The following is a 27,496-nucleotide window of genomic DNA, read 5'->3' as shown; positions in this document are numbered from 1 at the left end:
CAGGGCCTTTCATGGGGGTTACAGGATGGTAATTTAGGCGGTAGGTTTGTCGGCTGGTTGGGGGTTTTAAAACATGACATCTGAAAAATACCACAGTGCAACAGACTCGTTGTGGGATCCTGTTCCCAACCACACCTACTGGCAGTGATGTAGGCTGGGAATGCAACATGTGCCTGATGGCAGGACGCTGCTTCTGGGCCAGCTTGCCAACGCAGCTGGGAAAGGTGCTGCAAGCAAAGAGGCATCGACCTAGTGCTAGGAACACCCGCTGCCTAGGGAAATAGGGGCCTCTTCCAAAGGCCAGTGTTGTCAGTGGGTGGCACTAGTCACATCAGGGGTTTGGGCTCAGCCCCTGCATTATCAGTATTACCTAATATCAGCTCTAGGGAAGGGTCCCACAGTTGACCTTAGAGCAGATCTGAAAGCCCAGCTTGGAGAACACAAAGCAGCAACCCAGCAGTTGTTGAACAGTCATGGGAACAATGTCAGAGAAGACAGGGAATTAATGCAACCAGTGTATTACATTAACATCAAATCTAAATCTGTTGCAATGCCTTCCTCCCCATGCTTTGGAAAGGGACCATGGCTGTAACTGACAATAAGCAACTGTAGAAACTTGAGTGTGATGGGGCACCGCCCCCGCAGCGCAGATGTGGTCAAAGTGGCAAGAGAGGCCACTTAGCCTTAGGCTGCACCTGCTGGGGAGCTCCGGGGCAAGGCACCTGGTTGAGCGCACGGCTCACCTGGGTGGGAACAGGTGGGGCTGCTATAAAGCCACAGAGCTGAGGTAGGGGTTGCAAGGAGGTGAGTCTGCAGGCACACTCCCTGGTACACATGGGACAGTAGGAGCCTGACAAAGGCAGGCTTGGACACAGTCCAGGGAAGGAGGAGCAGTAAGGGGTGACAGGGACAGACCTGATGTGCTGGGTTGAGGGTCCCTGGGTTGGCGCCTGGTGTAGAGGGCAGGCCCGGCTTTCCCTGCCAGCCAGTGCGGGAGTGGTGCAGTCAGTGCAGTGGAGATGGACACTGCCTGAGACTTTGAGGAAGGGAGACTCTGATAATAGCCCAGAAGGGGAGGCCCCTGGGGCCTGGACCAGAGGGCTAAGCCATTAAGAAGCAGTGCCGCAGAGAGCGAAGGGCCACAGTGCAAGTGACAGGCAACACACTGAACGACCGCCGGATGGTGGCGAGCTAATTCCCCAGATGAGCCACGAGGAGGCGCTGCTGAGCAGCGAGTAGCAGACCCCATGATACTGAGAGAAGGGTTTTTTAAAAGCCATTGTCAGGACATAGCACTAAGTGACTTTACTGGTCATTAGTACGGACGGGGGGATATATTTCAAAGGGGATTTTCTTCACTAGTGACAAGTCTTCCAAACGATTAATAAAATCTCTTTACAAACTTGGCATTGTCAGTGCTTGACAAGCCTGGCTCAAGAGAAGGCCATCTGGTGAGCCTGGCCCTGGCCCAGTGACTTTAGTCAGGGCATCAAGTGATGGGACAAATTCCAGTTCTAGTTCCGTAGGTTCCTGAAGGCCTCTTATGCCTTTAACAAGGGCTGAGAGTCAAGTCTGACATCCCACAGCAGCAGAGCGACACAGGTCCATGCCGGTAAGTGTAACAGTACCACTCTGGGTCCGTGGAGATGCATTACATGGATCTCATGTGTCCATTGTGTGCAATCACGTGGGGACTCCACACATCACCACTCCTACTCCAATGATGCTCATTAATATTTACATCATGTCCCGTGCTTTCCTCAGCAAATGGCTGCATTTCAATGCATTTCAGAACCCCGCCGGTGTTCTGCAGCACACATAGCACAATGCAAGTCCTGGGCTAAGGGCTGTATCTTGAACATTTAAAAACTCAGTCACATGAATTCCCTTCTGCATGGTAACACCTGGGCACTGACTGCCACGAGAGAGGGGCAGTGAGTGGGTTATACATCTCCCTCTTCCCACACAACATGCCCCGCCAGATGAACTTGACTGAGGTTGTACATGGCCATTGAGTGTCGCCAGCTTTCGCTGGGATGAAGTCGTGGGTCCAGGTTCTAGTCTCACACCTGCTGGCTGCTAGTGTAAACCCAGGGACTTGTGTAGCTAGCCTGACTTACACTGGTGTAAGGGAGAGAAGACTCAGGCTGCTGGTGTTTATGTGGAAAATAGCCTCAACCACAGTCTGTTTGTGTTCCCAGTGATTAAAAGCCTGTTGCTTCCATCTCCCTAATCCGTGCAGAGTGTGGGGGGAGGGCCCAGGACACACACATGGCTCAGTGATGGTGGCAAAGACAGCATAGACCTTGCTTGTTCCTTCACCTTCTGGCTCCTGTTTGGTTGTGAGTGGCTGAATCCCACGGCATGTACTGTACTCATAAAGTTCTCCCTGGCGCCCATCACATTGTGGGAGGCAGAGCAGTAACTTCAGTGCAGCGGCAGGAATCCTGTAGCACCACTGCTGTTTGACGCTCCATTAATTTATACTTGGCCAGGGGGTAGTTCATGGTGCAATCAAGCGCTAAAGAGACACTGGGGCTGAGCGTTTCAAAGCCACTTCAGGGGTCTCAATGTACAAATCCAATGAAAATAACTGGGAAGCAGGCACCCAAATTTGGAAGCCCCATACCCTAGAACGCGAGTGTATATTATGGAGTGTCTCATGTTTTCCTGTGCTTCTCTTACATGTGTTTGACTGGGACCCGCTGCCGTCTGTCCGTGCATTCACATTCCTCCTTGACCATCCATCCAGAAGGGTTTGAAGACAGCTTGAGTCCTTTCTCCTGACAAACGGGACAGCAAGCCGTGAATCCCTTCACTCGACAGCTTGGGCAGGTCAGGACAAGCTGCCGGCAGTGCAGGCTGGAGCACAATTTGTACTGATCCCAGAGCGTCCCGCAGTACCTGCATTCTGGGGAGAGGAGAAGTGGAGTTAAAACCCATCCTGCCCTGCCTATCACACTTGCACTGGGGGCACTGTGGTCTCCTGCTAGGCAATCCTTTGCCACAGGGCTCTGCCTTAAGAATGTCCGGCAGTATGGTCTGAATGGGCTGCCAAAATTCATTCAAATGGTGACCCTTCATCTTCCAGGGTATTGCATTCACGCTCTGGCCCTGCTTCCCTGCCCTTCCTCGCCAGAACGAGAGCTAGCCCCTGCCCACAAAAGGGGCTTTTTATTTTGATTTCGATGTTAACAAACTTAGGACAAACTCCTTCCTGCCATCCAGGCCCCATGCGCAGGAGCTGGCTGTCCCTAGGCAGTAGCCCATGCCTCCTTGTGGCTATCGTGTACAAACAGGAATGGTAGTGCTGCATTTGGAATCTGCTCCCAGGCTTGGGGGGACAGAGTCCTAGAGGCTACACATCCCTAAACAACCCAGAGCACTTGTCCTTTACTGAGCAGCTTTCCTCCCGACTCAGCTGCACTGCTGGGAGCTAACCCTGACTAGTCTAGCGTGTAGCTGTTTGCTGAGCCATGCTACTTCCCCTTCAGTCCCTCTTGAGCATGGCCAGGGCTTCAGAAGGACATTTTATTCCCAGCACAAAGCCTGCCACCTTCAAGATGGATAAACTTATGGCAAATGAATAAGTCGAGTCAGCTGCTATTGAGCTCACAGTGATTATCCATCTAGAGACAGCAGCACCATCCTCAGAGCACTCACTGACTCCACTTCAGATGCAGCAGACAAGCCACAGGCAAGCTTAGCCCAAGTCCTTTGTTGGTCACTTCTCACCAGCAATGTCATTTCAAGCTGGAGCTGAACAGCTGAAGAGCAACACCAGCTGGAAAGCCAGGGAGTGTTCACTCATCTTCAGCTTTTACTAGAGTGAAATACAATTCTCTGGGCTGTGTAAGCCTTGAAAGCTAGAAACAGCCAAGCACCCCATGGGCTGTTGCTACCAGGTTTTCTTCCATAGTGTGGCAGCCTAAGGTTAGTGGAGCCAGCTCTGTGTGGTGGTAGAAGAGTCAATGGCTGGCTCAGAACGGTTTGATCAGTGTAAAGGGGTGACAAAACCAGTACTGAGGGTAGAAGTGCTAGCGACCTACATTACAATCTGCTCCTCCCCAGTGGGACAGTGTGCTGTGCTGTCCACGACGTCACAGAAACATTATCTCACGGCCCTCTGCCCTGCCAGTCCTGAGTGCAGACAACCTCCCCTCTCACTCCTGATCACAGAGCGTCCCTGTGCCACTGACTGTCAAAAAAGCCGTATTAGGAAAGCATTCCTTAGATTTTTAGCTGTCTTTAAAGCAATTCAGTAGCTGGAAACAAGGCAGCAAGGCAGCACCCCTGAGCCCAACCTGCTCTCTGCTGTAGGTGCTCCCCAGACTACAGTGTGCGAGCCTCTGTCCTAGAGGGCTCTGTGGTGACTATTACAGCTCTTGTTCTGTGATCTGAGATGTGATGGCCCTACCTGCAATGACATCTTCATTGGAAGAGATGGTGTAACGTTCGTCAAACACAAACAGCTTCCCCCGGTAGAACCCATCGGGAAACTCCTCCAGGTACTTGTGGATGCCGCCCTTGAGCTGGTAAACCTCCCTGCATACAGCCTGTTTAAAACAAAGCACCAGAAAACCCAGCTTAGGCTGTCCCAGCCAGCTTGTGCCAGACTGCCCAATGCTCAAACAGGGAACTAGACCCCTTGGAAAAGGAGCAATATCCCAGTGACAGCCATAAGACACTATGCATGTGCCCACTGTCAGTCCCTACTGGGTATTACCGTGGTTGCCAATACTGCATAACGGCTGATTGACACGGAGCCAAAGGGTCACTGCTTTTGTGGTTCATGAATGGTGTTTGTGGTCTGGATTCTGAAAGAATCCAGATCAACTCCAGAGCCAAGAGGACGCTATCTTGAAGAACGGTCGCTGTATTATACAGTAAAAGCTCTTAAGGCCTGATTCACCCATTGCTTACACCAGTTTTACACCAGTGTAATTCTAGGGACTTCAGTGGAGTTCCTCTGGGTTTACACTGGTGTAAATGGATCAAGCCTCAAATCTCCAGAGAAAGTTTATCTGGACTGATCTCTTGCTCTCTCTGGGCAGGGGATAACGAATAGAGGTGTGAGAGAGGGAGGATGGTCATGTGAATGGGGTACTAGACTAGGACCTGGGAGATCTAGACTCCATGTCCAGCTCTGCCACTGATCCACTCTGAGACCTCGGGCCAGTCACTTAATATATCTAGTTCCTGAGTTCCCTGTCTGTGAAAGGGGGATAAGCCTTCAGAGCTTCCTTGGAGTCTTGTGAGGATTTTAGCCTATGATTGTGAGGTGCTTCGATAGTGGGGTGATGACAGCATGGCACAGGGCAGCTGGCCCCAAAGGCAGTCAGCTCCCAGCCTACCTGTGCCAGGCTCTGCTGAAGAGGAGCCAGCCCAGACCCATCTGGGGATAACCGACAGCCTAAGCAGCTGGGCAGTAGTTAATCAGTTAAGGAACACCTAGGCCTTATGAAGGATGGTGTGGGTTCCGGCAGGAGAGAACACAGGGAGGAAGTACCTGGGGCATGAACTCCTCAGGAGAACTGACTAGGCAGCTGCTCCCACAGGGCGTTCCCTAGACAACAGAGGCTTCAGGGAAGAGAAACAGTCCCCAGAACACAGAAAGAGAAAGCTCCTAATGGGAGAACTTCTCAGGGGAGCTGGTGAGAGGGCTCACTGGGAAAGGAAACATGCTCCTAAGTGGGAGAGGCTCTGAAAGGGAGAAAGGATGCCACGTCTCAGTGAAACCTGATCCCAATGGAAGGACTTCACCAGAAAGCAGCAGGAGCCCAAGATCAGAGGAATTATGTGTTCTTCTGAGAAAGGGCCGTCACAGAATCACAGGACTGGAAGGGACCTCGAGAGGTCATCTAGTCCCGTCCTCTGCACTCAAGGCAGGACTAAGTATTATCTAGATCAGTGGTCTCCAAATTTTTTGGCTCATGCACCCCCAGGTGAAGACCGGAAGACCTGCCGCAGGCGGGCCGCCGCCGGAAGAACGACGGAAGACCTGCCGCAGGCAGGCCGCCGCCGGAAGAACGACGGAAGACCTGCCGCAGGCGGGCCGCCGGAGGGGGAACACCAGCCGTGGACGTACAGAGCTTCCGCAGAAGAAAAATAAAAACGGCGGAGTGCCGTCCAGCGGCACTCCTGCTGCCATGCACCCCCTGGATCATCTCATGCACCCCAGTTTGGAGACCACTGATCTAGACCATCCCTGACAGTGTTTGTCCAACCTACTCTTAAAAATCTCCAATGATGAAGATTTCACAACCTCCCTAGGCAATTTACCTACACTTTGAGCCTGGGCCTCAAGCTTCTCTTCCCAGAAAACAGGATCCCGGAAGTACCTGAGTCTGTCCTCAGCTGCAGGAGGTGCATGTGTGTACATGACATTCCTCTCCACCCAAGCAGGAAGTACACTGAGTTACCCAGCATTCCTTGCACAACAAACACAGGCTCTACATAGGTTAGACTGTACAAGGAGAAGGGGGGGGAGGGGGGCTGAAAATTGAGATCCCCCCCATTGTGATTCTCATTTGACAGAAGGCTCCAATGGAATGGTTGTTTTGGGCACATGCCTTCTGCCCTTCTTATGATTCCCACCAGATGTACAAACATACGGGCCTGACACTCCATCCACCCTATAAAACACAACTTCACCAACCAGCAACAGAAAAGACCACCCCCATATAGTCCCTCCCAGGCTTGGCAATGAATGCCCCAAGCCCCTGACCCAGGTGCTCCCAGAATGGCTTCTCACCTTGCTCCTGAGGTAGGCGGAGCCACGCTCACAGCGGATCCCTCCTGTACAGTACATCAACACGCGCTTGTTTTTAAAAAGCTCTAAATTTTCATCTATGTAGCTGGGAAAGTAGCTGAACTTCCTAATGTCTGGAGCCAGGCAGCCCTGGAAATGACCCTGTAACAAGAAGAGATGGCTGTGTGATCGACAGCACTGGCAAAAGGAGTGGGAACACTGGCTGAACTAAAGAAAGAACCAACCCTTTGGGCCTGACCCTCCAGGTCACTGCAGCTACTTTGGCTCCTCAAAGGGTATTTAGGCACCTAACTTCCATTGATTTCAATGGGAATTAGGTGCCTAAATACCTTTGTGCCTCACAGCATCTGGATTCTGGTTCTAAAGCCAAGACATCCTACCCTGTTACCCCAGTGTGAACGGGATCGCCTGGGGAGGGATAGCTCAGTGGTTTAAGCATTGGCCTGCTAAACCCAGGGTTGTGAGTTCAATCCTTGAGGGGGCCATTTAGGGATCTGGGGCAAAATTGGGGATTGGTCCTGCTTTGTGCAGGGGGTGGGACTAGATGATCTCCTGAGGTCCCTTCCAACCCTGATATTCTATGACATAACACTGAGGCTCCTCCCTGCGGCTGGCACAGAGGGCGTGGCTGGAGGACGGGGACTTGGTCAGGATGTCTCTCTGTTGCACTGATGGCCAAGGCAGGGTGGGCTTTGGCTGTCTAAACCAGATTTGAATGGCTTTTCTCTGTTGTTAAAGCTTTGGCATCCCCCGTCTGTTTCACGTCAGACTACACATGCTGCTCCACTGCTGGGCACTGAGCCGTCGGGCCACCCTCAGTATGGCACTGAGAAGCCAGGCAGGTCCTTTGCTGCTTGAAGCGACGTACCATTCGTGAATTGGCACCACCAAGCTGCAAGGTAGCATGGCAATCCCTTCCCCTCAGTCACATCACCCACACATGCGGACAGGGTGAAATGATCCCCCCAACCACCAACAATACCTCACAGGGAGCAAATACTCAGCACTTACTATTTTACTTTCATAAAAGTTCCTGCAGTCCAGTAAAATGGTGTCGCTTTGTGCTTGAGGAGCCTGAGATAAATATTTTTCTACTTCTTTATGAAATTCCTCGGGGGATAAATGGATTCCTAAAAATAAAACACATGGAAAGAAGCGCTGAAAAGCTGAGCTGTTTTAAATGCTGACCAGTTTAGCAATTCCGCTTGGCCTCTCTTCTAACCCAGCAGTGACACATGTGCATGACAAGCTTCTCTGGGAAGTGAACGCTACTGGAATGTCAGCTGGTCTCAGCCCAAACATACTGGGCAAATTTATCTGTAATGTCACTCCACAGGCTTCAGTGAATGAACAAATGCATCACAGCATGAGTCAAGGGAACGAAGGATGCCAAGCTGCCATCTGTCTTACAGTGGGCTGGGTGGAACAGCAGTGCTGAGCCTTTGCTGCCTTGCCCTATCATTTACACCCCTCGTGTGCAAAACACTGCCCTGCTGACTGGTGGCACTTTACACTCACTCCACCTGGGTGTAAATTGTGACACAAGGTGCAGGGCTGGGGAGGATCAGACCCTGAATGGTCTGGGCTAGCAGGGTCTGAACAAAGGTAGCACAAAGGTATCCCCACCTGCCGCCTCTACACTAATGAGCCTGCCCTGGAGGAGGTATCAAGAAGTGGCTCACACAGAGCCAACCTGCTCTGTTACGTCAATGTAAGCCCAGACGAACTCCACCTGCTTTCCACAGCATCTCCAAGCAACAGCACCCCGCGCATCATTTGTCTTTGTAGAGGGCTCCATCACATCTAAGGGAACAGGCTGGCTCGCCTGCCCGCTGGCGCCAAAGATTGGATAACAATGCCGTGTTTACAGAAAGCTATCTTGGGGGACAGCACACGTGCTCATGAAAGGTGTTGCACTGTCAGCCTTGGAGAATGAAGCAGATCAGGGTGGCTCAGCACTTGCTAACCTACCTCAATCCTGACCTGGATGGATGAAAGAAGAGCTTCGTCTCCAGGCCCATTCAGTACTCGCTCTCTGTACAATGATGTCAAGGGTGGGCAGGGGCTTGGTGGTCTCCAGGGAGCTAATTTAAGACCATCCAAGAGCCATGTACTTGCTGCCTTAGATGGTATCTGAATGAGTGGCTTAGCAGTGAGCAGCTCTGTAGCTTCATTTGTCATGCAGATGTTTATGGTCGTTCGGGTCTACAGACTACTGGGGCCACTGTCCGCAGGCAGCACCTAACGCTTTTTGGACATGTTGCAAGGATGCCACAAGACGTTCCAGCGAACGCCATTCTCAGGGTGGTTTGTAACATCCGGGATAAAATTCCGCCAACTGAGGGGTGGAGGCGGCCAAGAGGCAGACCCTCCTATTACATGGGTTCATCAAGTCTGTTCCGATGTTGGACTCTCAGACCGTCAAGCCTTTGCAGTTGTGCAGGAACGGACCAAATGGGAAACGATCGCTACAGCCGACTGTCTGGGTCAGTGTTGAAGAAGAAGCTCTGTAGCCCACTACCAATCACTGGAGCCATACAGTCCCTCTTTGGTGGGCTTGCACAAGTCCCACAGATTATGGGTATTCTAGTGTATTGTGCTACTATTCTACTATCTTCAACGGATCCTTTACCTTTTTGAAATGAATAGAATCATAGAATATCAGGGTTGGAAGGAACCTCTGGAGGTCACCTAGTCCAATCCCCTGCTCAAAGCAGGACCAATCCCCAACTAAATCATCCCAGTTAGGGCTTTGTCAAGCCTGACCTTAAAAACCTCTAAGGAAGGAGATTCCACCACCTCCCTAAGTAACCCATTCCAGTGCTTAACTACCCTCCTAGTGAAAAAGTTTTTCCTAATATCCAACCTAAACCTCCCCCACTGCAACTTGAGACCATTACTCCTTGTTCTGTCATCTGCTACCACTGAGAACAGTCTGGAGCCATCCTCTTTGGAACCCCCTTTCAGATAGTTGAAAGCAGCTATCAAATCCCCCCTCATTCTTCTCTTCTGCAGATTAAATAATCGCAGTTCCCTCAGCCTCTCCTCATAAATCATGTGCTCCAGCCCCCTAATCAAAAGTGATTCCCTCTGCTGGACTCTCTCCAATTTTTCCACATCCTTCTTGTAGTTTGGGGCCCAAAATTGGACACAGTACTCCAGAAGAGACCTCACCAATGCCGAATAGAGAGGAATGATCATGTCCCTCGATCTGCTGGCAATGCTCCTACTTATACAGCCCAAAATGCTGTTAGTCTTCTTGGCAACAAGGGCACTCTGTTGACTTATATACAGCTTCTCGTTCACTGTTACCCCTAGGTCCTTTTCTAGCCGCTCGGTCCCCCGCCAGTAGCAGTGCAGGGATTCTTCCATCCTAAGTGCAGGACTCTGCACTTTTCCTTGTTGAACCTCATCAGATTTCTTTTGGCCCAATCCTCTAATTTTTCTGGGTCCTTCTGTATCCTATCGCTACCCTCCAGCATATCTACCACTCCTTCCAGTTTAGTGTCATCTGCAAACTTGCTGAGGGTGCAATCCACGCCATCCTCCAGATCATTAATGAAGATATTGAACAAAACTAGTCCCAGGACCGACCCTTGGGGCACTCCGCTGTGCTTACAGACGCTCTGGGACATGATATTGTGGGGCAGTGCACAGCTGCACCACAGATGAGGTTGCACCAATGTCTCTGTTTAAAGTCCAATTTTCAAACCTCTTCAAATTCCACAAATAATATCAGATCATCTTGAAAACTGGTACGGCAGCTCCAGGCTCAGGGCAGTTTGTGATGCAAATCTGGGGTCATTTGGGCCAGAGATTCTCTGCCCTCCGCTGCCCCAAAAGACTTGTTTTTAAAATTCCAACTTTCTTCTAACACTTTTTTGTGCGGAGTTGAGGGGCAAAACCCATGGATAATATCTATCTGACACTTATAACATGTGCCCGCCCCAGCTGCGATCTAGTGACTGGTACCAAGAACAAGCTTCAACACCTCCTAAATAAAAAATAGCTCTGATTCCAGAGAGCAAATGCCAGGCCCCTGCAAGGGACCCTAGCACTACATGTAGGATCCTGGCTGGAGCTGAGAGAGATTCTCACTCTTGGCACACCCTGGAGTCTAGGGGAATGGATCTGCCCTGCAAGCCAGGAAACCAGGCATTCAAGCCTCTTCTTCCACGACTGCCACACGTGTGTCTGTGCCTCTCGCAACCTTTGTATGAGTCAAGCCTCCACAGCAGCATTGCCCCTATCTTAGAGGTAACAGAGGCCACAAAAGGTGGAGCTAAGAATAAAACCCAGGTTTTGGATACAGCAGATCCAAGTCTCAGCCACTCAACCTCTTCAAAGCACATGCCAGATCTATGGGCTTGTGCAGCCTGTCTCTTACTCCTGCTCTAAACACTAGCCCAGATTTCCCTTCCAGAACCAAGGAATCCTGATTCTCAACACTCTGCTGCTTTCTATCAACTAGCTGCATAACTCACTGGCAAAGTATGTTAGCTCAAGCAACGCCAGGCTGTAGTGTGGTTCTGAGTCCCCTCTTCAAGCCCTCCTGCTGAGCCCTGGGGGGAGCACTGGGATGTCCCAGGATGGGACTTCTCCTTTGGCAGTTAACGTTGCAACTCAGTTTCTGTTTAAAACCAAATTTTACATCCTCTCTAAAATCCACCAAATTAGGACAAATCAGCCTGAAAATTGGTAGGTTAGGGGCCTGGCAGCAGCTCTACAAGGTCACTTCTGGCAGAACCAAAATTAGAACCAAATACTTCACATAATAAAGCTAGCGTGTAATCTCTTAGCCAGTTGGGCTTTGAGAAAGGCTAAGCCAAATCTATGTGCTTGTCTATTCTGTCTGTATTGGTGCATGTGGGATTCCAGCACACGCACCTCAGGGCCTGGTGAGACACACTGATTAAGTGCCAAACAGCTGCGCACAGGATGGAATGCCTGTGCAGCGAATGGGGGAAGTCTGGCCTGAAAGAAAAAGGATGGTTCTGTGGCGAAGGTACTGGACAGGCTGCGGCACTACCTGACTTTGCCACGCACTTCCCGGGTCAGCTACTGTTCTGCTGCTGGAGAACAGGAAACACAGAAGTTACGTTTATTCCATACTCCTCCTTTTCAGTTTGCTGGTGTTGCTCTGCAGTATAATCCAAGAGTGGCTGGCCATAGCACGCATACAGTATAGCTGAGAGTAACTTGCATGCTGGAGGCTGGGTGTGGGCAGACCAGAGGTGGTGGTTCTCTCAGCCAAGCAGTGTAAAAAGCACCCCAGGTCGGAGAACTGAGGGGACACAGCATTTAACAGTCCAGATTGTTCCCTGATTAATGTCACACAGAGGCCTAGGCGAGAAGATCCCAGTGCAGGACTGGGGCCATAATTTGCACTAATCAGCTTGCAGTAAAGACAGCATGAAATAGACTTCACGTATCAATATGATATTCTACAGCAGTAGAATAGCAGAACCCACAGTTAGGGCCTGATCCTGCTCCACTGAAATCAATGGGAGCTTTGCCATTAGCTTCAACCAGAGCCAGACTAGGGCCTTCGGTCCCAGTTTAACAAAGCACTTAAGCACATGCTTAAAGTTAAGCACAGGCTTAAGTGCTTTGCAGAATTGGGATGTTAGGATCTGTTCCAAAACCTAGAGTGATAGACCCAGGCCAGTTGGGTACAGCAGAGTAGCCTTATTGGGATCCAGGAAGTGGGCGGGCGAAGCTCGCCCACTGCTAAAGGATCCCCCCCCAGCCTAAGGGGGGGATCCACAGGACCTGGGAAACCAAATAATTACGGGGGACAACTAATGAACAACAGGGACGGGAGTGCGGTCAAAGGGTCAAACGAAGGGAACCGGACGGGGACACCGAGCAGAAAACCCCGGACAGCGCCCACAGCTCCTCAAAGGCGTCAAGTGAGTCAGTGGACGCCGCCCAGAGGAACTCTGCCCGGAGGCGTGAACGGACAGAGGATCAGAAATAGGCCCCGCAGTCGCGGGAGACTCCATCGGCCAACCTCCTCACCCTGGTTTTATAGATGGCCACTTTAGCCAGGGCCAAGAGGAGGCTGACCAGGAGGTCCCGCGACTTAGTGGGGCCATGGACAGGGAGTGCATAGATAAGGAAGTGAGGAGAAAAGTGCAACCAAAACCTTAACAAAATATTCGTGAGGAGCCGGAATAGGGGCTGCAACCTGGCGCACTCCAAATAGACGTGCGCCAGGGTTTCCCTCACGCCGCAAAAGGGGCAGGTGTCCGGGATTGGGGTGAACCGCGCCAAGTACACGCCCGTGCTCATGGCCCCGTGAAGGAGCTGCCAACTGATATCCCTGGCGGGCCTCGGGACTAAGGTGGAATAGAGGCTGGCCCACCGGGGCCCCTCACCCTCTAGAGGTGGCAGGAGGTCCTGCCACTTTGTGTCAGGGCGGGACGTGAGGGTGAGGACATGAAGGGTGTGGAGCACGAGCGTGTAGAGATGTTGTTTTGGCGTGGTCTGGAACCGGACTGGCTGCAGCTCGCGCAGCCGGCTCACGGTGAAGGGGCGGGGAAGGGGTCGGTTGGGTCCACGGGGCAGGGGCCCGATGAAAAGGTCCGGAGGGCCTGGGGTAGAGGGTGGGCGGGGCGCGCCCTCTCGCAGGACCCGGTCGAGGTAAACCCGAGCAGCGGGCGGCAAAGCGGCCCTTACCTCCTGAAGTACGCACAGGGCAGTACGAGGTCTGGAGAGCCCCATGCGCTGAGCGAGCATCAGGGGATCCAGCCAGTCTCCCCGGTTGTAGTCCAGGAGGTCTCCGACTCTGGTGACTTCTGCCAGGACCAACCTCTGGCACACCGAGGGGGACTCTGCCGCCTGCACACAGAGCTGGGGGTTGTGTAGCAGGGGCTCCGCGAGGAGATCTTCTCCCACGGAGACCGCCACAGACCTGGTCGCTGCAAACAGTTTCCAGGTCCGGAGAAGGTCCTGGTAGAAGACCGGCAGCCCGGAGAGGTCTCGCGGAAGACCCCTCGGATGGAGATAAAGGAGCTGCCGGTCATATCGGAGCCCTCGGATACAGCAGAGTAGCAGAAGGCAGATATACTGGCCACTGGGTTAACAGTTTTCTGTTCCCTGACTGACCAGAGCAGGGGCTGCTCCATGCTAATGAGAACACCTGACTCCAATTAACCTGCGAAGAGTCAGGCGAGGCCATTAAGCTAATGTGACCACCTGACTCTAATTAAGGCCCCTCTGATAATTATAAAAGGGCTCACTCCAGTCAGGAAGGGAGTAGCCAGAGGAGAGGAAGTGCAGCTGAAGGGCTGGTTAATGAAGACACCTTCAAGTCTTTAGTAAGGGAGCCCTAAGGTAAGGGTGAAGAAGGGAGAAGCAGGAGAGCTGTGGGGAAGTGGCCCAGGGAAATGTAGCAACTCTGGCAGTAAAAGGTTGGCTGCCAACAGTTGCTACCATTAGGGTCCCTGGGCCGGAACCCCGAGTAGAGAGCAGGCCCGGGTTCCCCGCAACCCACCACTACAGAAACACCTCCTGGGAGGGGAAAAGAGGCCCATCAGGACAGGAGGCTAAACTGTTTTGGCATGAGGCTGTAGGAGCAACAGAAACCGTGGGAATTCTCTCACCAAGCTCCATTGCTGGCTTATGATGAAAAGGGCTCAGTAGACTGTATCCCTGACCCTAGAGAGAGAAGGGCTATGTGGAGGGTTGCAGTGAGCCTCTGAAGCTAGCATAAACCGCCTGGAAGCGCGGGACCCATGGGGACAAGGTTGGAGCTCTGCCACACTAGCGACACCAAAAGAGGGTCGCCCATTGACGCCAATGGGCTCTGGATCAGGCCCTTCACGTAGAGTTTGGACCGGAGGAATTAACAACAGGCTACCTGCAGCAATGTTAGGCTCTTTGTGCAATACCAGATGCAGCAGCAATGCTTACACAGCAATCTCTACCAGTCTCTCAGTATTTGTGCCGTAAAGGCAATTTCAGAGCGGTCTGAAATATCCACATCTCATGCATATTTAAAGCAATTATAAATATTTCTTGTGCTCAAAAACTCCTCCAAATCATTCCATTATTAATTATATATATTTTCTCCTTACATCCTTTCTTGCCCTGGATGACTTTTCAAGTGTTATGTCAGACTCAGTGACCTTAACTACTACTAATTTGGTGAAATGAAATGGATAGCTTACTCTCGAGCTGCCAAAGCAGCTAAATATTGTGCAAATCAATGACCTGATCCAGCAATTTCCCTATGAAGGGAACCCCCATTGTAAGCATGGCTGCTCCCCTGGACGTTTTCTAACAATGCTATCTATGCTTTTGTCATATCCTGGTTACTGTGCGTAGATGGTGTTCTGTTGACAGTGCGTTACTCTCTCATTTACTTCACAGTTCAGTTCCAATCTCTGTTATTAACAAGTTGTTATTGTTCATAAAATTAATGTACCGGTTTCTTTGTAGGAGACTTTGTTTGGATTGATGCCCATGGGTACGATCTCTTCAAATACGCCAACTCGAAAGTCTGGGAAACAGTGAGCTCCTCCAGCACTGCTCTGGGAAATTAGAAATAAGGTCATGCCACCAAAGAGACACCTTGCTGTCAAATTAAAGACTCGCCAACAAATGTACAGATCCCTTCAGACTTGTTGAGACTCCACTGTATTTCTAGTTTCTAAAATCATGTGAGATGTCAATACAAGCAAGTCGCTTTGGGGGGACTGGATGGCACAAGGGATTGGTGATGGCTTCTCTCCGTTCAAGGTTGCCTCTCTGAATCCACCAGAGAGGGGTGGTGGTTTCAGTCCAGTTCCCAGTGGACAGTTATTTGAATAACTGTTTAAAAAAAAAAAAAAGTCAACTGGCCTCTAATGGATGCGCCATGGAAACTGAGCCAGCCACTCCCTGCTAGCAGCAGTTCCTCTTGGCCAGAAACAGACCTGTTAGCAGGCAGTAGAGGGAGGCCTGCCTTGCCACTGTATATGCTGAATCTATTTTGTTGATTAAAGAAAGGTTTTTTTTATCTGGGACTGACAAGCTGGGACCTTTCACCAACACTAAATTCACGTCAAATTTAAAAGAATAAACAAAATTCCCTTCTGATCTCTGGCTCTGCTGGTGGGTTTGTGGCTCATTGCAATCTTCAGCCAGAACAATCCCTGACACAGAGCACCGTTTGTCCTGGTGTGACTGTATGTAATTGCAATCTGCAGTGATCCATGAGGCTCGCTGGACCCTGATGTAATACATGAGGGACCAGCCAGATTCAGGGTTTTACTAACAGCAATGTGCATGCAGGAGGAGCTCTGTGTGTGAAAATTCCATCCTGTGTGGGCAGGTGTGAGAACGTGCCAATTGCACATGCTGGTGTTTGAGCTGGGAGAATGCGATGCATGAATGCACATGTGCAACTTTGCACATACACAGGTGAAGACTTTGCTAGGGCCCTAATGAAAAAAGTTTAAAATCAGCACTAGACTTTTATAAGGACTTTTAGTTTAATGATGCTCAATTATTTCATCTGCTTGTCTTATTTACAACATAAAAAAGTTTTCTCACTAGACACGAAACTATCCACAGGACAGTAAATAATAATAAAACAAAACAGTTTATCCACAAATAAACTGTTCCTTGGGCCAATACTGCAGGAGCTGAATTCCTTGTGTTCAATGTGGATTTTCAGTGCAGTAGAGGGATGCTACCAAGAAGTAACATTTATTTCTAAAAGAAATTTTGAGGATGAAAACAAACATTGGAGTAAATAATTCTGTGTGTGTGTCCCTTTCTCTTACCTTGAAATCCTCTCTGCACAAAATGTTTTTGAAAAGAGGATGGGAAAGCATTGCCTCTATATAAAGATTGGTAGCTACTTTGCTTCCACCAACTGTCCCATTAATGCCTTCTGAAGCAATGCGCACCTAGAAGCCAGAAAGGAAAGCTAGATTTAAGATCTAGTCATAATGCAAACCAATCAAAATGAAACTAATGAACCAGGACCAGCTGGGAATGAGAGGAGAGTTGTAGAAAAATGTTCAGGAAAAGAGAAGAAGTGGGGAAAAAAACTATAGTGATCCTGAATGAGAGAGGAGAAGTGCAGCTAAAGAAAAACTGCAAAAGGTAGGAATTGTTCTATGGCCAGTTTTGCTCTGTACTCCTAAAAAGGATAATGAGGAAGTCAGAAAACCTTGTGCAGGAAGCAGAAAAAACAATTTACCAGTAAGGGGCAAATTTTGCAATAATTAGTCAGACACAACCTCCAGTGGGAGTTGTAGCTGAGTGAGGACTGTGGTATTAGTCCCAATAAAGCAAGTCGAAAGAAAGGGCGAAAGTGCCTGTGTCACAATGAAATCTATCCAACTCGGATGCATCACAGCTCGACCAGTAGAGATTTTTTTTTTTTTTTAAGTGAAGAAAATCTCAGAACGTATGGAAGCAAATTTTGACTACATCGAGAGAGAGAGGAAAAGCATGCAGCTGACAAGGGCAAATGTAACCCCTGTCTTTGAGAAGGAAGGACTTTATTTTTATTTTTTGGTAGTTTACATTTAACACAGTACTGTACTGTACTGTATTTGGGTTGTTTTTGTCTCTGCTGCTGTCTGATTGCATACTTCTGGCTCCAAATGAGGTATGTGGTTGGCTGGTCGGTTCATAACTCTGGTGTTCGTAACTCTGAGGTTCTACTGTAGTCCATCAAAAAGAAGTGTCAGAGGTCACGGACCCAGTTCATAAATAATTTTAAGGAAGATAGACTACACATGTCTGCAAAGGAACTATTTGTACTCTAAGAAGACAGTAGGACAAGGAGCAAAGAGCTGAAGCTAAGGAAGGAAGAGTTTAGGGTAGGCACTGGGGGAAAGACTATAGGAGCAATGGAGCAGCAGAACAGAGTAGGAAGGGCACCATCACTGCAGATGTTCAGGACAGCCTGGAGAAGATGTTCATGGGTATTATCTACTGTTGCATAGTGACTAATCCTACAAAACGCAGGGAATCAGGCTGGATGAGCCAAGCCCCATCCAGACTGGAAGGGTTAATGTGCTGCTGTGAACTAAATCAGCCCTGCCTGTTGCACTGGTCGGAAGGGAAGGGCTGAAGAGGGGAGAGCCTGCTCAGCGGGGGAGGAACACAGATGGTTGCCCTTCATGTGGTAACAAACGCAGGGCTAGGACTGAAGCCTGATGGAACCTCCCTGGCACAGGACTATTTGGAGGGACCTGGGGACCTGGCAGGGGGTGTCTCACCTGAAGGGGAAGTACAGCGCTTGAGAGCTGAACCCAGAGGGTAGATGGATGAGTAACTTTAAAGGGACTGAGAACTCCCCTTTATTTTGTGTTTGTGACTGTGGACTCTGCTAACCCAGAAGGGGATTGAGCTTCTGTAGTGACCTGGTTGGAGGGCTGAGCCACATAAACCTCTAGAGTGGGCAAGAAACAGTAGCTGGAGAAACTGAGGTAGAGGCAGGCCTGCAGTACCATGCCTCACCATGAGATGATGGACTGGGGCCCCTAATGTCTGTAAAGTTGTGAGACACAAAACCATGCCTGACAATAAACAATCCTCTCCCTTATGCGGCTCTCCATCGTACAGTTCTCTGTAACTTGTTGAATGCTCTGCTCTCTTCCTCAATACAATAGTGCCGATTACAGCCTGGCTCTCTGGGGCACATCATTTCTCACTAAACAGAGACAAATATGGGGAGGGGAAACAGCCACTCCTTAAAGATTTACCTTGCCAGTGAGATTAAGGTGCTGGCACAGGGACTTCTGCCAAGCACAGAGCCCCCCTGGGTCTTCCACCTCACAGTAACAGTAATATAACAGCACTCCTCCCACGCCGCTGCCACAAGTGCCGCCAGGGAGAACAAACAGGAAGAGTATTTTAGATTCTGCAGCACACAAGATTATGCAGTTAATACAGTGATTGGTGTCAGACAGGGAATTCATCCTTAGAGAACCGGCCATTTTCCTCCAGGCTGTTGTCAAACGGTTTTGTGGGGCTATGCTGTTTATTTTCATTTAATTCAAGAAACGGAAATAAGTCAGAGACGATGCAGATCTCCATAGCCCTAGTTTTTTCTACAGTGGCCTTGCCAATGTTGACAAAAAACTAATTAGCCCTGAATGGCCTGTCAGTGCCAGTAGCTCATACCTCATTCACATTTGAGAACCAGATTTCTTTAAACACATGCAACGCGAGGACTCGTGTTTTCCAGACATGTCAGAGGCTCCTTGAGGACTACGGCTGAAGTTTGAAAACTAAACTTAAATTTGAATTAGCCAAGTGAAAAAAACATCCACTTCTTTTAAATGGCCAATCAGGGGCCAAATTCTAAGGTGGTGTAAGCTGGACTCTCTTACAATCAGTAAGACTCACGTACACCCACAGACAAATGTTATAACCCACAGGCTGGAGAGCCAGGAGAGGATGATAATAGAGGGTAACCTGCATATTCTCACCCTCTCCTGCTAGTTGCTTTCCTTGAGAGATGCCTTTTTATGGCCTCTGAGCATGTGAGTTCCTCCACCCCAGGCCTTCTTCGACTCAGTGGGAAGAATACAGAGATGGGGCTTGATTCTCCACCACCTTGCACGGTGTGCAGTCATTTACGCCAGTGTAAAGCGGGGGTGAAATGCTCCCAGATCAGCACGGTGAGGCTTCACACTCCCTTCGCACAGGTCAGAACGGCTGCACAAGGTGCGTTTAGTCAGTGGGAATGAGTCCACGGGGTTCTAGGTCACTAGATAAATCATAGGGGTCCTGGAGGGATGAGATGAAGGTGGGAAGCTGCATCAACTAAGGCCTTGTCATACACAAAAGTTGCATCAGTTTAATTAAAGCTAACTGTAAGTGGCTGTAGTTAAACTGGTGCAAACAGTGACATGGATGCCTTTCCATTGGCTCACCCCAGGCTTACAGTGAGAAACACAGTTTTCATATTGTTGAGGCAATTTCTTACCTTGTCAGTTCATCAAAACTAATGTGGCTTGTGTCTGGGAGCCTATCAGAGAGCTCCTGGCTGTTACAGGTGGGACCGCTTAGCCTATCTGTCTCGTCTGCAGAAGCTGGGTTACTTGAGGTGCTGGCTTCAGCAGCCAACTGCTTTAGAATCAAACCTGTCTGCTGCTGGATGTCGCTGGAATGCTGCGTGGCGACATGTATGTGAACGCTGGTGAGGTCTTTAAAGGTTTGTCTGCAGCATTTCCACCCCAGTCCTGCTCTGCACATGGCTGGAGGGCAGCTAGCTGTTGCCGGCAGTTCCTTTGCTTTGACAAAGAGGGCAAATGCCTGCAAGCATTACAAACACTGTCAATTAGGCTTTGGTTCCTTCCTAGATCCTGTCACACAACTCAAGACTGGATGAAGGACAAATCCCAGTGATGTGGTGCTTTTAAACAGGTCGCCCAGTTACTGGACAGGGTGTTGGGGTAAGTAAATACCCTGGGATTCCTCAGCAATGCCATTTCTCATGATGCTGTCAATCTGCCCTGCCAAGGCTCTTGGTTTCATTAGAAATAGCTACCACATTAACCTGCTGGGGAGTTATTTTCCAGGCCCAGCCTCATGTGCCATATTGGGAAGCTTTGCAGTACTAGACCCCAAACCATGACAGAAACATAAGCATGTCCTCTTCTTTTGGGGACACTGTTCCAATGCTGCCACAGCACCCCTCATCAGTCCCCACGACATGCACCTACAGCCCCTGACAGAACCCCCGCTGCCTGCCTCATGGAAACATGCTGCTGCCCAGGACACGGGCTTGGAACGGTATTTCCATGCATTCCAGTGACCTCAGCATTAACTCTCCAATTTGTCATATAATCACAGCAAGTGGATACATCAATCAGCAACAACTCTGCAGTTTCCAGCCCCATCCACCCGCTGCTGGGGTAATTAAGTCTTATGTTTTAAATACAACCATGCTCTTCTGTTCATGGGCAAGCCCCTCAAGTACCCTGCGGTTCTTGGGACATTACACATTTGGATGGCGGGTCCCACCATCCTGCCACATCCCTAAAATGTCCCACATCTTCTGCCCCCACCACCTCTTGCCTGAGTGCACACAGCTGCCTACCGCTGAGTCCAGTTAACTCCACTGCCAGGGTGGCTGTGCCTGCCCTCCCTACTGCCTGGTCCCTGTCTGAGGTGTACACTTCCACCAGCAGCCCCCTGCCTGAGCCCAGGCAACAAGGGAAACACATGCTTACCTTCCTACTGTGCTCTCCAGCATCACTTGGAGGATTGCAGGGAGGTGGGATATGGGGCAGACTGAGGGAGGATGGGAAAGGGGAGAACAGTGGCGTGATAGGGGCTTAGACTGCAGAGGAAAGGGAAGGAGAATAAGGTGTCACTTCAGGAATCACAACCCTCTCTGCCTCCTATTTTGGGGGACTCTGTCACACATGGCCATTTGGGGAGATGTGTACACAGATATGTGCATGGTGCCACACCACATACTATGTACATTCAGCAACCCAGTGTGTCTGAGTAAGTGTAGCAGATGGTATCGGAAGATAGCCGGCAGTGCATGTCCTTGTGTCTGAGCAGAGCTGAGCCCTCAGCTGGGAGCCTTAAATATGCCCCCTGTAGCTTTTAAACGATTGTGAAAAAACCCACACTCCTCAGATCAACATTTTGATCACCTGCATTTGCTCAGTTGGAACAGGAGGTCTATGCTCCAATTATTGCTGAGGCATTCTCTGCACGCTTAGCTTTTCAGCACTGTTCGGTTTTACTGTAGCTAAGCGATGCAATACATTTGGTTTAGCCTTGGAAATGTCGGGAGCATCCTTGCAGACCATCTTGAAAATGTTGTTTCACATACAAACACCAGTTTTTAGGTACAAAAGTGGGGAATAACATTATTAAAACAAAACTATTCCTTTAATGTGTCATATTTCTGTCTGATAAGGAGTGTCTTTCCCACCCATGATTGTTGCATGCAACCTAGTGATTAAAGACAAAATATTTCTCTCTATTTTGTCAGTGTATTTGACAGTACTCTGTGTAAGTCTGTTTCACTATAATCAGTTGCTATTGTTTACTCTGGAGAGGCAGAATCACTGTATGTAAAGTGCATTTCACTGTTGCACCAGAGGACCGCAGTGAATGTTTGAGTCTTTCATACAGCAACATTAAAATGGAAATTTTTCTAAAAAAATAAGAAAATATTGCTCCACACCTGCAAAAATTGGCAGGAGGAATCAGAGACAGATTTCAGATTGGAAACTTTTAATCAATTTTTTTCTTTAAACTGACTAGATTTCAAGTGGAGAGTTTCTCTATGTTTGAATTCTATGTTTCAGATTCACCTTTTCACTTATCCTGCAGCAGCAAACCGGTGACAGTTCTTTAATGCACTAACTTCCTCTCTTAGGCCCAATTCCACAAACATATGCTAAACTTTAAGCAAGAGTTTAAAATCCCTAACTATTCAGCAAAGCACTTAAATTTAAGCACATACTTAAGTGCTTTGCTGAATCAGGTCATTATACCAGTTACATCCCCATTTGCCCTAAAGCAATGGTTCTCAACCAGGGGTTTGCATAACTCTGGGAATACGCAGAGGTCTTCTCGGAGGTACAACAACTCATCTAGATATTTGCCTAGTTTTACAACAGGCTACATAAAAAGCACTAGCAAAGTCAGTAGAAACTAATTTTTCATACAATGACGTGTTTATGCTGCTCTATACACTGAAATGTAAGTACAATATTTATATTCCAATTATTTTATAATTCTGTAGTAACAATGAGAACGTAAGCCACTTTTCAGTAACAAGTGTGCTGTGATACTTTTGTATTTTTATGTCTGATTTTGTAAGCCAGTAGTTTTTAAGTGAGGTGAAATTTGGGGGTACACAAGACAAATCATACCCCTGAAAGGGGTACGGTAATCTGAGAGCCACTGCCTTAAATTTAAATATGATACTAATGGAGCCAAATTACTTTTAATTTATTACTATAACAAGAATTAAGAGTGTAGCAGGAATGAGATAGGAACACTGTAAAGCAAGTTCTGACAAGATAAAGAAATTGTGCAGTTGCATAACTTGCATTATGAACATATACAACAAAGTACTATACTAAAATGTACCTTCTTCTTTGCAAATGCATACTTCTTTCTCACACTGCTATCTGATTCTGCTTTGAGTTTGCTTTTCGCTGTCAAAGGAAGAGGATCTTTCAAGTCCAGATCTGGAAATCTTAAAATACAGCACTCCACTTCTTCTCCTCCATCCAGCAGCACAGAAGGAGGTATCATTGCTGTGTCCCTGCAGTTAGGCATAAATCCTGTTGTGTGATCTAGGGAAGACGCAGGCAAAACACAGATTTGTATATATTCTGATCAAACATACACAGCAAACAACATATCAATATTATACATTCAAAATAATAAAAGCACACTAGAGACAGACATTGCTAAAGGCAGTCTTTGTCTTCGCAGCCTTTGTCACTGCCCTACAACAGCAAAAAAGTCAACCAGCAGCAAGCCTTAATCTTTTAAGAATTTAATACTATAAAAACAGTGTTCACAGAAGTTACTAGATAGCTGTCTGGAGATCTTTATGACAGGCTTTCAGAGACAGAAACTTTCAACTAAGTTCAGAACAGTAAGTCCTCATGATCTCTTCCTATCTCACAAACTTTGCTGGGTAGCGGTATACAGAAATAATCATGGTTTCAAAAACCCTGACCAGTTCATTGGAGAGTGTGACTGATCCATATGCTAAATACTGCATAGCAGGCTATGGATTTCCCTCTTCTCTCTGATCTTCCCTGGTAGGCAGATGGTTCAGCTCTCTCTGTACTGGAGGAAGCATGTCTCATCTCACACCTCTATCCTGGAAACACTTCACTTCAGGGACAATTTACAATTCACAATACAATTCACAATTTTACAATAACTATACTGACAAAATAACAGTTATGAACTGCTCATCTTGATGGCGTTACTATTTGTACCAGTAAACCAGAATCATGTAAAACTACTACAATGAGAGAGAGAGAAATGTGTCATATCTATGACACCAACATGCATGTACTTCTTGTGTCTCTAGCCTCCTTGTGTCCATCTTGCTCCTCTTCCAGAGCTTTCTAGTGGAGTGCAACAAGAATTCAAGTTTTGCCCTCCCAGGGGATGTTCTGTACCATAGGGGACTTTCACGACACACGCAGTGTGAAATGCATTCAGTAGAGTTGGCCAGAAAAGGGAATTTACATCCAGCAGGACATGGCAACATTCTGAAATTTGTTTTAGAACAAAAAGTCGAGTTTTTGAACATTTTCACAGAATGGAAATTCCAAATTTTTTTGATTCAGAACATTTTGTTTTTGATAATGTTGAAACACGATAGTATAATCTAAAATGTGAAATATAATATATAATATAGAAATATATTTAATGTATAATGTCAAAACAAAATATAACAAAACAAGGAAGTCATTATGAAATATTTTTACCTCACTGAAGCAAAATGTTTTGACATCAAATCAAGAAAGCCAAAATAATTTGACACTTTGCTGTTGAAAATGTACACGTTTCCCCAAAATCTTTTTAGACCAAACTGCATTTTTCAATGGAGAACTGTTTTGTGGGGGAAAAGTTCAACCAGCTCTATTTTTTTCAGTGAATAACATACATTGAACAGACTGTGAGACAGTTTTAAATTTCAGAGTAGCAGCCGTGTTAGTCTGTATTCGCAAAAAGAAAAGGATTACTTGTGGTTAGTCTCTAAGCTGCCACAAGTACTCCTTTTCTTTTAGTTTTAAATTTGTAATTCCATTTGCAGTCTGAAATCCAAGAGGCCACTCCCTGAATAGTGTGAACACTTTAAGGCAGGGGTAGTCAGTAAGGAAATAAAAAGATTTCGGGGTCTGTTTGAAAGCATCTGGTGGTCTGGATTTGGCCCGCGGTCCACCTGTTGACTACACCTGCATTGAGGTATCATCTGGTTCCTGGTACGATTCCTTGTTCGATTTTTACATGACAACGGCATGTCCACGCTCTTACAGGCAACTGACTTTTCCTGGGCCCTTGGACAGCTAATTCAAGATTTACAAAGCCCAGAGAGTCTCCCACACGGATGGATTTGCATGATTGCACCCAAACTATTAACAATGGCCCAGCTCCTCGATGGCATTTAGGAGCCCAGTTTCCAATCATTTCAATCAGAGTCAGGTGCCTAAAGAGCCGAGGGGACTGGGCCAGGAGCGTTTCTGTGAGGGCATTTCGCTCGCTGACCGTGGGCCGGCTGCGCGGGAGCACCCTCCCGCGGTGCGTGCCGCCCACCCGTGGGGGCCGCGCAGGAGCCAGGCAGCGCTCAGGCTGTCTGAACCCGCTGCGCCCGTCCCCAGGGGCACGAGGAGCAGAAATGCTGGCACCAAACGCTATAAGGCGTCATGGTTCAGTAGGGTTGCCAACTCTGACTGAAGCTATTCCGGGAGATGTCCCCCCCAACACCACACCATGTCGTTTTCTTAAAATCTCCTATTAAAATCTCGGGGATGGCGTTCGGTGGTCCCCGGGACATCGAAGCCGATCCCGGGAGGCTCCAGGCCAACCCCTGCAGTGAGCCCTCCGGCTCAGGCTGTCCAGGGGGTGCGAGCGGCACGGGGCGCCTGGGCCCCGATACTTGCCTCCGGCCCGGCCCCGCTCCTCGGCGCTGGCCTAGCCGGGGCACAGAATCGGGCCCACGGGAGCCAGCAGGAGCGAAGACGCCGGCTTCGCTGAGGGCAGGATCGGGGCCTGGCCCGTGCGCCGCGCGGTTCCCTCAGGATCGGGCCCGGGGCGCGCAGAGGCGCCGGCCGCCGCTCCCAGTCCCGGCAGCAGGCCCCGCGCCCGCGCCGTCCCCGGGCCCAAGCCGCCCCGCCAGCCCCCCGCCGGCGCCCGCCGCTGTGACGGACCCAGGCCGGCAGGTGGCCCGGAGCCCGCGGGAGCGCCAGGCCCTTGGCAGACGCGGAGTCGCCGGTGCCGCTTCCCTCCCGCGGGCTTCACGCCGCCCCGCCACGTCCCGTCCCTCCCCCGACTGCCCGAGCCCGGCCGACGCCTGCCCCGGGCTCTGCGCTCCACGCCACCCACCACGCCCCGCGCGGAGCGGACGAGCTGCCGCCGGGCGCTTTCCCGCCTTCACCGGCTTCGCGCACCGCCGGGGCGGGCGCTGAGAGCGCCTCGGGATCGGGCCCGTGGGAGCCGGGGGCGTCCGGGGCCGGGCAGGATCGGGCCCATCTTCCCGGAAGTGGGGGGGGGCTGCTGTTCCGCCCCGGAAGTGCTCCCCCGGCCCCGCCCGCCCCGGAAGTGTTTCCCTGGCGGGAAGGAAGGAAGGAAGGGCGGGGTGTGGGCGCCCCTCTCCCGCCGCCCTTTGCCCCGGAAGCAGCTCGCGGGCGCGGCTGGGCGGAAGCTGGACTGAGACGGCGCCGCCGGGGCCTCTGCTCAGCGCCGCCCGCCCGCCCCTCCCCCGCCGCCCGGCCCCGCCCGGCTCGGCCCGGCCCGGCTCGGCCCGGCCGCCAGCATGTCGCGCAGGCGGCACAGCGACGAGAACGATGGTGAGCGGGGAGGGCCCGGCGGGGGGCGGCCCGGGGGGCGGGGTGCCGCGCTCGGCCCGGCCGGGACCCGCGGGGCTGGGGGGAAGCGCCCCGGGCCCGGCTCGTCCCGCGCCGCCTCCGAGGCGGGCGGGCGGACGGACGGACGGAGCGGGCGGCGGGGGCGGGGCGGCCGCTGTGGCCGGGAGCGGAGCGTGTCGCGCCCCCTTTCCCGGCCGGGCTCTGGTGCGGGGCGCCGCCGCCCCCCCCCCCACTCGCCCCCCGCCCCCTCCCGCTCGCCCGCCGCGCCCCCATGGCTGGGGGGTTAGCGCGGAGCCTGGCGGGGCCACAACCGCCGCTCCGTCGCGCGGGGCGCCTGGGAGAATAGGCCGCGAGCGCGCCGCAGCCAGGACCCGCCCCCGCACCCCCCGGGGGGGGGGTTACTTTGGTTTCTCCGGTGCGTGTCTAGGGTGTATCTCCCCAAAATGAAAACCTACCCTTAGCGATGCAAGCTGCTTTGTTAGAGGGCCTCCGTTCATTGCTTCAATAAATTGAGTTCATGTTTCTGTTTCCGGAGCATTAATTTGTGATCTTTAATGTTCTGGAAGGTCATTGCTTACAAAAATTAGGTGATTGCCAGTCCGATGGCATTGCCTGTTATATTCTCTTGATTTATGAAGTAGTGGACACAAGCAAGAACGTTACTTTTGCTAATCTGTTTCACTTACTGGCATAGCAACAGCAGCTTTGAATAGCATTATACCCTTTTAAAAACATTTTAAACTGGCTCTGCCTCCACCTGCTTGATGTATGTGGCCTAGTAATCTGCATCGGGATCCACTAGTCTAGACCTGTGCAAAACCTATCTGATGGCAGTGCGGGTGTGTATAGGCGGAGGGGAGTGTGCTAGCAGATTGTCATTCAGGAGTTGAATATGGTGAATCATTGTATAGTAGCCTCAGCCATCAATGTGCTGGCCCCGAACGTCCCCTTCCTCCCCATCACCACATAGTTTTTTGATAACCTGCTTTAGATGGAGAGAAGGTGGAAAACAAAGGCTGAAACAAAGAATTTCTGCCAGCCTATGCTGAGGCTGTGTTACCGACCACAAGAACCTTCCTCTCAGTCTCTGCTGAACCTGTCAAATCATGTTTTAAGGAGCTAAACCACTTGTGTGGGCTGTAGGCCCTCAGTACCAGCACTAAGCACTGTGAAGAACTAG

At 50.1% G+C, this 27,496-nt stretch overlaps 2 protein-coding genes across 8 annotated transcripts in view; one reads left to right on the top strand and one right to left on the bottom strand.

Annotated features, from left to right (window-relative positions):
- Positions 1 to 1,290: 1,290 nt before the first annotated feature.
- Positions 1,291 to 26,789, bottom strand: TSTD2 (thiosulfate sulfurtransferase like domain containing 2). Of its 6 annotated transcripts, none has more exons than XM_048849706.2 (10): positions 26,772 to 26,789; positions 22,850 to 23,058; positions 19,713 to 20,041; positions 18,484 to 18,592; positions 16,546 to 16,671; positions 15,204 to 15,309; positions 7,784 to 7,902; positions 6,755 to 6,913; positions 4,418 to 4,556; positions 1,291 to 2,911 (listed from the first exon to the last, which is right to left on the bottom strand). In XM_048849706.2, exons 2-10 carry the CDS (start codon positions 23,039 to 23,041, stop codon positions 2,682 to 2,684), a joined length of 1,509 nt encoding a protein of 502 aa, XP_048705663.1. In that variant the 5' UTR covers positions 23,042 to 23,058; positions 26,772 to 26,789; the 3' UTR covers positions 1,291 to 2,681. The 6 variants fall into 6 exon arrangements, with proteins under 6 accessions (XP_048705663.1, XP_048705660.1, XP_048705659.1 ...); XM_048849703.2 differs by lacking the exon at positions 26,772 to 26,789 and adding an exon at positions 25,835 to 26,011; XM_048849702.2 differs by lacking the exon at positions 26,772 to 26,789 and adding an exon at positions 25,900 to 26,009.
- NCBP1 (nuclear cap binding protein subunit 1) overlaps positions 26,212 to 27,496 on the top strand; it is a 55,370-nt gene continuing 54,085 nt past the window's right edge. Inside the window, exon 1 of one of the 2 annotated variants that reach the window (XM_048849694.2) lies at positions 26,212 to 26,298. Coding sequence is in view for 1 of the 2 variants with exons in the window: in XM_048849693.2 (XP_048705650.1) it covers positions 26,265 to 26,298 (34 nt within the window). In the remaining variant the exon portion in view is untranslated. The remainder of the gene's footprint in view (positions 26,299 to 27,496) is intronic. The other variant, XM_048849693.2, reaches the window with a different exon arrangement.

The sequence above is a fragment of the Caretta caretta genome, chromosome 5, assembly GCF_965140235.1.
Source record: "Caretta caretta isolate rCarCar2 chromosome 5, rCarCar1.hap1, whole genome shotgun sequence".
In the NCBI taxonomy this organism is placed as follows: Eukaryota; Metazoa; Chordata; order Testudines; family Cheloniidae; genus Caretta; species Caretta caretta.
The sequence above is the reverse complement of the archived record's forward strand: the minus strand, read 5'-3'. Positions and strand labels throughout refer to the sequence as shown.

What these genes read in the sequence shown, in the direction of transcription:
- TSTD2 (XM_048849702.2), bottom strand. Translation starts at nt 25,981, where the DNA reads ATGGGCCCGATCCTGCCCGGCCCCGGACGCCCCCGGCTCCCACGGGCC. An exon ending in AGTCTCCTACAAAGAAACCG is followed by an intron (nt 7,903 to 15,203) that starts GTACATTAATTT and finishes TTTTATTTTTAG; the next exon opens with GAATCCATTTATCCCCCGAG. An exon ending in ACTTTTATGAAAGTAAAATA is followed by an intron (nt 6,914 to 7,783) that starts GTAAGTGCTGAG and finishes TTCTTGTTACAG; the next exon opens with GGTCATTTCCAGGGCTGCCT.